The 12,109-nt window shown below is 37.1% G+C and overlaps 1 protein-coding gene across 6 annotated transcripts in view; it reads left to right on the top strand.

The window, feature by feature from the left end:
• Nucleotides 1-12,109, top strand: part of LRRC28 (leucine rich repeat containing 28) — a 58,065-nt gene that overhangs the window by 37,488 nt on the left and 8,468 nt on the right. For 4 of the 6 annotated variants that reach the window (XR_008238110.1, XM_052806908.1, XM_052806911.1 and 1 more), the window contains 4 exons: nt 3,536-3,638; nt 7,326-7,501; nt 9,089-9,124; nt 10,101-10,260. Coding sequence is in view for 5 of the 6 variants with exons in the window: in XM_052806908.1 (XP_052662868.1) it covers nt 3,536-3,638; nt 7,326-7,501; nt 9,089-9,124; nt 10,101-10,260 (475 nt within the window). In the remaining variant the exon portion in view is untranslated. The remainder of the gene's footprint in view (nt 1-3,535; nt 3,639-7,325; nt 7,502-9,088; nt 9,125-10,100; nt 10,261-12,109) is intronic. The other 2 variants (XM_052806910.1, XM_052806907.1) reach the window with 1 other exon arrangement.

Here is a 12,109-nt window from a genome sequence, read left to right as displayed (position 1 = left end):
AGTAAAAATGATTTATGTAATAAAGTACAAATATAATTAAATTGGCCATAAATTCTCAAGTGTACTGGCAGTACAGGGGATGTTATGACAGCAAATATTCAGTGTTATATCACTTTATTGAGGGTTTATGTGCACTTTTTGTTTAGAAAATGGGTCTAGTAATTATCACTGCACAGTAAACAAAGGTCTTATTCTACCTCGGTATATGCTGCTTTTGTGTCCTTGCCCTCACAGTATGGTTAAAAGAGCATCAGTGCAGACACACAAGTGCTTTTGTTCCATCTTCAGCCATGTGGAATGCATATGCCAGGGCCCTGAGGTTAAGAAAAAAAAAAAAGGAGAAAAAAGAAAAAAAAATTGGGGAAAAAAAAAGAGAAAAAAAAAAAGGAAAAATAGAATTGGGGTTTGTTCAGGACTCATGGCATTTGGTCATTTCTGGGAGAGAGGTCTTTGATCTGGGAGCCTGGAAGGAGGAAAGTGGAAATGTTTTAGACACAGTACAGTGCTTGCAGAAGCCACATGAAAACATTCTTTGTAGCTTTAGCCTTTTCAAAGATGGACAGCTTCCTTATTTTACAAAGTTCTTCAGAAGCATGTTTTTTAGAGAACTGTTAACAATATTTGTTGACTGATATAAGACATAAAAAATAATGTGGATGGGTTACAAAGAGCTTTTTAAAGTGATGATTTATTTAAATTTAAACTTTATGGATAGTGTTTGAAACTGGAAAAAAAAAATCTTTTGGGGACTAGAAGATGCTTGGTTATTTAATGCAAAGAAACTATATCAAAGGAACATTTATAGTTACAGGCTATTTGGCTTTGGCTATTGAATTTTTCCCACTGAGATATTTTGTCTAACATCAAAAAATTTGCTTTAATTACCTAGGAAATGCAGTCAACTCAGAATCTAAACATAGCATAAGATAAAGACAGAGGGAAGAGATGAGATGCAGCCTAACTCCCCCCTCAATGCATATGAAAAGAACAGCTTCAGGGCTTTTTTTGACTTGCCTGATTTTCAGCACATTTGCATACATCTGTGTAGAATTGAACAAGATGAGCCTCTCTTAAAAATTTTCTTCCATTCTCTAAATTAATAAGTTAAACAGTAGCACATTCAAGCTAGTCCAGCAACCCATAGTTTTCTGCTCCTCATAGTGTAATTGGCTTCTGCAACATGAGGCAATATTCTCTAAGTGTTAGGTGTGCCCTGCACATGCTATCTGCTTTAAATTTTATTGGCTGATTCTTTTCCAGCCTTACAATATTTTATGATGTTATAGTGCCTCAGTATTGCAATGTTTTTATTCGTTGTAGGATAACAATGTTTTTGTTTCATCTAAAAATATCCCAGAACTTTACTAAACTATTTTCAGCCCTGCAATACTGAGCCAAAATAAATCATCTTTGAGGTGTTAGCTCATAACTATGTACAGCAGCATCTTACAGCAGTGCCTACCAGTCAGCAGAGATATTTGTACTTGCTTCTTGCGGCAGGACAGTTGATGGATGCAGCAGATAACTCTGCAAACTAGAATGTCTTTGGGACAGGGTCAAAGCAGTATGTGATGGCTGAACATGTCCCCTGATGTCCAGTAACTCCAGTTTGGACAAAGTCCAGATTATGGTCCCTGAAACCTCCATAGACTGTTGCAGGGCAAGGGCCTGTATTAAAAGAAAAAAAAGCAAAACTCAGTTTTTCTATGTTAACATTTTTATTTCAGAAAAACAATCTATTTGTTTTCTGTTGGTATCATCACTTGTTCTTTATATCAAAGATTTGATAATGTGACATCCTCTGAAGCTGTTCCTCAGAGTGAGCTTTTAAGGCTTCTGGTGCTTACAGCTGCCATTCAAGTGGGTGACAGTGGAAGACATTCAGTATATTTTAAGATGGCCAAATGTTTGGGGAGGGATCACTTAAAATATCATTTGCTTTATCTGCACTAAGTGGTGTCCAGAGCTCTTGCGTACAATAAAACTATTCAATAATAAAGAAGGGACTGTATTACCTATAGTCATAGTAGGGAATGATGTGATCATTATTCCAAATAGAATTTCTGAATAGAACTATCATGGAAATTGTTTTAATTTTTATTCTCTTTTTGGCCATGATTACAAAAGGGACAAAAGCTATGCTAATTTCTCTGGGTATCCTTATGTTTATGCCAACCAAGGTAATTGACAGTTGATAAAGATGGGAAGTTGGAATTAGTTGATATTAGTACCATCTTGCAATGTGGCTGATTCAGCCAAATGCTTGTTTATCTTGCTTAGTTTCTATAACATGCTCATAAAAATTTAAGAAGCTGGGAGGCATACAGATTTATTTTTTTATTTTTTCATAATGCAATTCGTCTGGATTGCAGCTATCCCTTCCCAAGCAAGAGAGGCTTTCAAACATTGTTCACTTAGTTTGTGCTTTGTATTAAACACATATGTCTTTTCCTAACCTAGTATCTTGAACAGCATAAGAGCTACAGATGAAATGGCCTGCCCAGATGATCCTACATGTCATCTTTCTTGCCAGTTCAAAACTTTTTTAGACTATTCTTTTTAGCTCACTATTTGGTTTGTCTTTTTAAATGTCTCACATTAGCGTGTTTTCCACTTCTTTTGATAGCAGACAGTTTTACCACTGACTAGATCTTGCTGATAAGCAAAATTCTTGTTTCCAAGAATTCTTCCTAGAAACTAAATTTTCCCTTTTTTAATTTTGCTCCTTTTTTCCACTTTAATTTTCTAAACAAAATAATATTCCATACCTATATGCTCCTATCTGGAGGTATGTTAATATATTTCTAGTCCATGAAGGTATTGCTTGAATATGCTGTACTTGCTTCTTTTGACTGCCAGCCATGAATATCTTAACAGAAATAATGTAAGCAGCACACCTTCAGATGTATTGATCATTTACTTGTAGCCACAACTTTTGTTGTATAATATTCTGCAATTTAATGCTTGTATATTTTCTTGTGTTCTGTAAATTACCGCATCACACAGACTTGTTTCTGAATGATTACTGTTTGTATTTGGTTATGGCTAATGTAATCAAACATCTCCTCTTGGAGAAAAGAAAGCGTAGGACAGGCCACATTCTTGTTTATGTCTTTACCACTTTACCAAAGATAGTGAAGCTGTGATTTCAGTGACATGAGGCCAGTTAATGAAAGCAGGTTTGACCTTATGAACTCGAAGTATGCACTGTAGATTAGAAATTAATTGTCCCTTTGATTCTTCAAACTGACTTTGGAGTTTATCAATGTTAAAATTTAATTATTTATAATGGGATTTTCAGAGCTACTGAAAAGGGCTTTTGTTTTGTTTTAGTAATTTTCAATGCTATTTTCTAAACAGCTTTTCAGCTTATCCATAATAAAACCATTGGCTGAAATTTTACAACTGAGAAGTACTATTTATGTTTGCTTACATTGAGTCTGATTAGCTTATTTATAATTGAAGAGAATTGCTTTGCTTACAATTGTCACTGTCATCCCTTCTCCCCCTGACTTTTCTTGTTTTCTAAACCCAGATTTAGGTCGTTCTCGGGAGCTGCAATATGTTTATGTGGATAACAATATTCATCTGAAAGGCCTCCCATCTTATCTGTATAATAAAGTCATTGGTTGCAGTGGGTAGGTATGAATTAATTCAGATGTCTTGCATACCTTTTCTTTGTAAAATTTCTCATAAATATCTTCCTGTATGATATATCTGATTTGTGTGTGTGTGATTGATTCAGAACTGATGTTACTTTGAGGATATTACTGCAGCTCCCAGTTCTGTATTATTTTTGTAATAAATCTCTGTGTTAATTGCTGACTTTCAACGTTTTAGTATTAAGCTGTGACAGACAGTGCAGTTATTCTGAAGGAATTTGTAATGAATGATAACGTAAGGCCTAAAGCTGAATCCTAGCTGCATTTAAAGGTTGGCCAAAAATGTAGGCTTCACAGAATTTCGAGAACTAAAGAATGAACAAAATATTTTTTAATGTGTTGCAGCATCTATCTAGTTCATAAGTTCTCACATTTCTGTAAGTTGTGGGCCATAACATATATCTTGGAATGTCACGTGCAGCTCCTTCATTCATTTTACATCCCAGTATCAGCTTCTTGTAGGTCTTGGTACCTACTAACTAAAATAAGTAACTTTTTTTAGGAATTATGGATTGACAGGTATATTTTTATGTGTGGATTTTCAAAATATCCTAGGCTGTGTCATGTTTGTGGTTAGGATATGAGAAAAAAGTAGTCTGTCTAGGACACTAGCTTAATTCTTTCTGCACTGACACTAGCATAAATTAGGATCAGCACCACTGATGAACGGAGCCTTACTGGTGTAACACTGATCAGAAGAGGATTGTCCACATTACCATCTAATTATAAATTTCTGGTATGCTCACTCTCAGCAAATCTTGCATTAAATATAAATTCCCTCTCTACAGCCTGTGCTCTACTGCAATATGTGAGATGCTGAGTCTTGGCATTTTAAGGTTTTTCTAATATTCCCGTGTCAGCTGGTTGTATGATATTTAAATACTTGGAATTGGATTATAATTCTGCTGAACTGTATGCAGTCTCAAGCTTCTACTAATTTTGTTTTTCAAGAAAAATAATTTCTAGCCTTTGTTCTTTCAGAACTGATAGTAAAATGTAACACAGACATTAAATTGACTCTAAAGGTAATTGAACTGTATTGATTGTGACCAAAACCACTAGTGACAATGCAGAAAGTGTTCCAACAAGTTTGGTCCAACTGTCCTGCCTATTTCAGGTGATTTTAAACAACCATGGCTTTATTTTTTTTAATGTTTTAAGTCCTTATTTTATACTCAGTCAAAATAATTTTATCTTTGCACTGACCTTTTGTAAAGACATTACCAGTTCTTTTTGCTGTCATTACGTGTACACTGCTGGTGAGCCGAGCTGCTAGTATCTCTGATGGAGAGTAGTATAAATCTAGTATAGAAGAGACCAAAAAATTTGCAAGTGTTGCAATGAAATTAATTCTTGTAATGCTTCTGTAGAATTAAAAAAATGATAATTTTTTCCCCTTAATAATAAAGAATGAAAAGAAATTATTTTTAGTAAGCAAAATAATATTTGTATTTGTGTACCAAACAGATACTTGTCTTTATGTTGTGAAGCCATCTTGAAACATCATAGATTATTTTTAAGGAAAATTTTCAACATAGGAAGAGTAGTTATATATACATATATATATATATTATTATGAAACCAAAGGGTTTTTTTGATAATGCGCTAAGTGACGTTAAAATCATGCAATAATGGTCATGTGAAGAATTTCTGTGTTCTTTCCAAGAAAGCATTAGTAACCAATGCAAGGTTTTTATGGGTCAGGTGAGAGTTGAAGATCCAGGCTTTAGTGCTCTGTCTGGTCATCCACTGGAGAATAAAATCTGATATGCTGCTGTTACTAACATAAAGCTAGATTTCTGAAAATAGAATATAAATTGCACTGTGTAAGTAATGAATCTCTGTCTGGGAATCCTGTAGTCAGAGTGACTGAAAAAGTCTTTTATGTAAGAGGTGATGATCTCAGCACTCAAAATAAATTTTGATCTTATTTTTTGCAGATTGGATTTCATAGTCTCCAGCTAGGTATCTGTCAGTCTCGTTAAAGGCAGCCAATAGGTGGTTACAGCCTTTTTTCCCCAGTTAGTTATTCACCAGCGTTCTTCTGCAGCTCCATTTTTTCCAGCTTGTTAGACCATTGTCTATTCCACTTTTTAACCTCTATGGATTTTGTGTGGGGTTTTTTCAATTCTTTGTTCCTGCACCCAGTATTACTCATAGGTTGAGATTCATTCCCTAATCCGTCCTGATTTAAGGGTGTATATCTCTTAGATTATTCCTCTTGATGGTCTGTTTTCCTTGTTACTTTGGTTTTCAGTGTTGTGGTCTGGCATTAATAGCCTCACTCTTTACATAAAGTAGACCAAATGGCCCAGCTCTGAACTGCAGAAAATGTAGTGAGTTTATGGGTGTGTCTTCTAGCTAGGTTAAGGGGTTAATCAGCTTGAAAATACAACATTCTAGATTTATTTGTTGTGATAGCTAACTCATTGGATATGGATTGCTGGGGAATGGATTGTTGGAATATTGGATCTCTGAATTCCCAATTATATTTTAACCTCATTAATGGTTTGTGGGAAAGCATTAAATATTTAACAAGAGGCTTATTGACTTGCTGTTTGATGCTGCTCTTTTTTGCTTGTTTCTCTGGGCTGTTTTTCCTTTAATCAGAAGAGATGAGATTCTTTGTTATCAGAGAAGTACTGTAAGATTTCTTTCACGACTGATAAGGTCGAGTGTAGTTACCTCAGTTTTAGGTCCAATATCTGGGATGGCTGACAAATTTGTGTTTGTTCCATTTGTTAGGACTGGCCCTAACAAGTTGCTCTTGGCTTCAAATTTAAGCTGTCATAAACAATTCCAATTCCCCTGTTGACTTCTCCAACCTCTTAGTAGAATTTTCCTATGCGTGTCTCTTTGGTATGATAGTTTGCAACAGGGATCATGTAAAGAGTTGTTATTTTTACTACAAGCTGAGTTTCTCTCCTTGGATCCAAATAACCTTCCTTTTCCTTAGATCATTTGGGAAGGGCAAGGCTAGTAGACATACTAGGGTATCTTTCCACTACAGCTTAGGATGTTCTTTTTATTTTTCCTTCACCTACCCCCCCCACCCTCCAAGGGAACTCTGTGGGTGGGGAAGGGTATAGTACAGAATCACACAGTGGCACTTAAATGATATTTTTTGGTGGTTGTAGTTTGCCTCACATATTGTAGTTGAGAAATCCATTACCATTCTGAACTGGTTGATCCAAGACACAGGAAGCCAACTGTTAGGTCTATGAAACTGCTCCCCTATATAAAATATTCAGTAATAATGGCATTCAGAGCCTAAAAGAGATTAGCACGTTGGTACAGTAAGGGACATGTTGTGCACTTGGTTCACCTCCTTGGGATTGTGTTCTCATTCCTCCAGCTTTTGAATGTTATTTGATAAGTAAAGACCTCCAGATGTGCCATGACTAGCACATCACAGAAGGTGGTAATCTATAGAAAATGTGTGTCAACATAGAATTGTAGAATAGTTTGGGTTGGAAGGGACCTCTAAAGGTCATCTAGTCCAGCCCCAACATGTATTGCACTCTGCAAGAAATCCTTGAAGGGTGCTGCACTGAACAACAGTATCAGGCATACTTCGGGTTGGTCATCTGGGTTTTCCCATAAAGTTACTTTTATTATTTTTTTTTTTTCTAACCACTTCCTAAATGTCTTGTGTCCTTCTAGTTGTGGTTCTCCAGTTCAAGTTTCAGAGGTGAAACTGCTCTCTTTTTCATCGGGCCAGTTAACTGTGTTCCTGCCAGCAGAGGTGAAATCTATAGGGACAGAAACAGATCATGTGCTACCTTTGCAAGAACTGGCCATGAGGACCCTCTATAACACCTACTACAGGTTTTTAAAAGGTATGAAATTTCTGCATTCTTCAGATTACAGAAAGAGTGGAAGTCCTTTTCTGGCAATGATAGGAACATTTCAAATAGGTCTTCAAAGAGCTGGGCAAGGATTAATATTTTAAAAGATTTAATTAATCAAATTATGTTTGAAATGCTGTATTAGAACAAATATAAAAAATATCAAGAAATAGAGATCCAAAGACTATTTCTAAGGTCGAGTGGTACTTACAAATGGTTTCTTTCTTGAGGACTATATAAAGAAGGACACTTTTTGCAGGGGAAACTCTTTAATGGAAATAGGAGATGAGAAATACAGTTCCTGAGGCAAGATTAGATGCATCAGCCAACAATGCAACTTCTTGCCAGGCAGCACACTCCTAAACTGGCAGACTTGTTATACATAAGGCAAAAGAAATGCTAGCAGCCCTTGGCCATTTCAGTACAGTGTGACAGCTGAGCTGTTTTAGTTCTGCCCCAATTCAGGCTCTTTGCTGTAAAGTGGCCCTTGGCTCATCTGGTTATGCATCATGCAATCACATGAGTTAGCAATATCTGATGATAACCTGCAGATTCAGATTTTGTCAGATTTAGATGTATTGTGACTCCCTCCTATTCAGGGCATCTTGGGAATTCGTCAGCTTTAGAGGTGAAAGTAGAAAGCAGAAGGGTGGAGAGATACAATGGAAAGGTTAGGGGGTGTATGATAAGGGGTCACTAGTACCATGGCCACTGGAGTAAATCGTAACTGCTGAACTATTGCTTTGCCAGGAAAAGTGTACAAGGAGATCTGCAGCAAATATGCTGTAAAGAAGCTTCATGTTGAGGGGTGGGATAACCATACAAGCCTATGTTCACAGGAAACAGCACTGCTTTATGGAGAATGTATTTACTGATATAAAGAACATATTAGCTGACCCATTTGCGGGTGTGTATTTTTTATATTTCTGCATTATGGTGGGGAGAGGGGAGGTTTTTAGTTTAGTATCAGGTTATCAGCTACACCAAAATTACACAATGACGAATGATATTTCATTTTGATTTGCAAAATTCTAGTCTTTGAAAAGGAGTTTGAGAACATCAGGTACAAGATCTTTTAAATAACCAGTAACTACTTTTCTCACCGGGTTGTGACTTGCACAATAATTTCTGGAATATGACTCTGTGAATGTGGTTCCTGAAGATGCTGGTGAAATTTGGTTGGGGAATAGCAAGATAGCATTGCAAAATCAGTTTAAGACATGGTTCATAGATGGTTTATACAAGGCTGTGAGGATTATATCTAGTTGCAGCCAAGGTGCAGAACCTGAAAAAGATGGTGAAACTTTTTTTTTAACTATCTTGTCTACTTCTAGTTTGCTACACTGTACTATGTAGTCTTTTTATATATTTATATATACATAAACACACAGACATAAATATCTTATTTTGAGTGACCTTATTAAAGACTATGTGCATTACCACTGGCAACACCCACATTTCAGTGAGGCAGGAGTAATGCATAGTTCAGACAGGTGTAAGATAATGGTGTGCTGAGGAAGCAGGTGGCACTTAAGATTAAAGTAACAGATTTGCTCTATCACTGCCTTAAATTTGCAGTTCCAAGGGTGCTGTTAAATACTTGGCGGCTGCTAGGTAAGTATGACAGAAGCGACTGGACTACTTTTCCTCCATCTTTGCTTGGCTCCAGAATGTGACCTTTTCTTTCTGACGCAAGCGTACTATTCATCATGCTTGTCATCTCAATTGAGGCTGTTCTGGTACATTGTGTATGGGGTTAAACCTTACAGTGTTTGAAAGCTGAAACTAGTGTGATATCGTGAAACAGATTTATCAAGTACTGTGTTTTGTCTTGATTACTCAGCACCTAAACTCATTCACCTGCCTTGGCCATCTCTTAGTTTCTAGATGGAGATTAGGATGTTGGTTTTAATTTATAAAGCACTACATGGCTTGGGCCAAGCCTGAGAAGATGATTGCTCTTTCCCATGAAATGACCCTGGAGTCCCATTTGGTGAAAATGATGGCATCTTGTAAACTGTGGGGGCACACTTAAGAGATTATGAATGTATTGATCTTTTTAGAGGGGTCTCTTTGGTTGGACCTGTGAGAATTATGCTGGGCTGGATTGTATTTCAAGTAATTCTAAATATTTCAGATCCCTTTTTGCTGATGGTGGAGTTTGGGCTTTTTAGTGAGCTTAGCTATTCTGCTGGATTGGTTGCTGAAATATTTTAATAAAATACTGTTGATGTCCTTTTTCAGAATTTTATATTGTTATTAATTACTAAACATCTGTCTAGATCATCTTTGTGTCTAAAAATGCTTTGTGATGTATTACTGTTTTTTATTATTTGCTTGAGCTATAATATTTTCACCTGGGTATTTAGGGCCAGTTAATCTTACACCCACAGATGTTAAATTTATACATTTAACTTTTTGAGCTTATACATGGAAAGCACCATGCGCTTCACCCTAATTGTGGTTCTCTTGACAAAGTCTTAAGAATGTGAGACAGCTGATTTTCTGAATTGTCATGGATCATGCTTGTTGTGTTTGACTTTATCATGCAATTGTTTTGTTACAAGCCTTTTTTGTTTCTTTTCTCTAGATTTGAACTTTCTGACTCCAATCTCCCTACCCAAAAGCCTCTTGGAATTGCTGCACTGTCCCTTGGGACACTGCCACCGCTGCAGCCAGCCTATGTTTACCATTGTCTACCCAAAGCTCTTTCCCTTAAGGGAAACTCCAATGGCAGGATTGCATCAAGGGTAATTATACAGGAAATTACACTGGGGTTTCATTTAGGAAGAAAAACACCTTATGGAACAAAGCATATTCTTGAAGGATTTTTTTTTATTAACTTAGAAGCCTTTCAGATCTAAAGCCCCTCTCCTATGATTGCATATAAAAGTTGGCAAATCTTATAAATATAAGACAACCAGCATACTGCTGTGTTGTGGTTTAACTCCAGCCAGCAACTAAGCACCACACAGCTGCTCACTCACTTCTGCCACAGCAGGATAGGGGAGAGAATCGGAAGAGTAGAAGTGAGAACTTCTGGGTTGAGATAAAGACAATTTCATAGGTAAAGCAAAAGCTGTGTGTGCAAGCAAAGCAAAACAAGGAATTCATTCACCAGTTCCCATCGGCAGACAGGTGTTCAGCCATCTCCAGGAAAGCAGGGCTCCATCATGCGTAACGGTTACTTGGGAAGACAAACACCATCACTCCGAACATCCTCCCCTTCCTTCCCCCAGCTTTATATGCTGAGCATGATGTCGTATGGTATGGGATATCCCTTGGGTCAGTTGGGGTCAGCTGTCCCAGCTGTGTCTCCTTCCAACTTCTTGTGCACCCCCAGCCTCCTCACTGGTGGGGTGGTGTGAGAAGCAGAAAAGGCCTTGACTCTGTGTAAGCACTGCTCTGTGTATGCAGTGACTAAAACATCCCGGTGTTATCAACACTGTTTTCAGCACAGATCCAAAACATAACCCCATACTAGCTACTATGAAGAAAAGTAACTCTATCCCAGCTAAAACCAGCACATGCTGTTAGACTGTTTAACAAGGGCTGTTACACTTGCCTCTTTCAGACTGCTGTAAGATAGTGAAGCGTTTTGATATGATAGGATTGACTTGTTTGTGGTAGTGCAGCACATGCATGGCACTTCTGTGCCTTAGGAAGGAAATACTACCTGACACCAGTACTTCCCCTGATGGTCTCAACCCCAACTTCAGGAGAATGCCGCCACCAAATAAAAGTGCTGTAGGATTAAAGGCAGAAAAAAAATCTTTAAAGCCGGAGCTTAATCAAAATGTTCTGTAGTAAAATACTCTTGTTATTCTTTCCCCACTAATTAACTTGAGATATGCTGTGGAAACATTCTGCTTTGTAACATACATTTCATAGCAATACATCTTTTTAAAAATATTTCAGTTTTTATGGTTGTAGCAGTTGTGACTGTGTCTGCAGGATTCACAAGTCAAGTAGACAAGCCTACACAGACTTCCTGACTTGCTGGACAGTACAGTCATAGAAGGGACTTAAAACTGAGATACGGTTCAGGGAATAGTGCCATCATGTAGATGAAGATTCATAATACCTTTAAGGTGAGCACTGATAGTTTTGCAGTGATTCTTTCCCTAGCCTATTAGTCTGAGCTCATACTGTAGCCCATCGTGAGCCATAATATCAACAAATCCACTTTCTGCAATGGAAAAGTATCATCAGAAGAATTTCAACTGGTTCTACATGGACAAAACTACAGTAGCCTTTGAAACCTAATAAAGGAAGTTTAAAGAAAAGTCACTTGGAGTTAAGCAAATGTGATGCTCAGGTTCTTTTTAGAGAATTCATGTCAAGCCGTTAGTTACAAAGCATCTGCTTAAAGGTGAGGAGCAGAAAAGAGAGGTGCTTTAAAAAGGAATGTTTCTGAAATTACTTGTTGATATGTATAATGCACAAGAATGCCACTTAGTTCTTGTCCTGCTGAAATCCATTGATTTGATAGTTATCTTCCATAAAAATAAGACACTGTTTTTCAACAGGAAGATCTTTAAGAAAAAGAAGAGACTAATTGGTGATTCAGGTTGATGGTACCTATTTTCCACCGCTGTA

Source organism: Harpia harpyja, chromosome 14 (genome assembly GCF_026419915.1).
Source record: "Harpia harpyja isolate bHarHar1 chromosome 14, bHarHar1 primary haplotype, whole genome shotgun sequence".
NCBI classification, from domain to species: Eukaryota; Metazoa; Chordata; class Aves; order Accipitriformes; family Accipitridae; genus Harpia; species Harpia harpyja.
The sequence above is the reverse complement of the archived record's forward strand: the minus strand, read 5'-3'. Positions and strand labels throughout refer to the sequence as shown.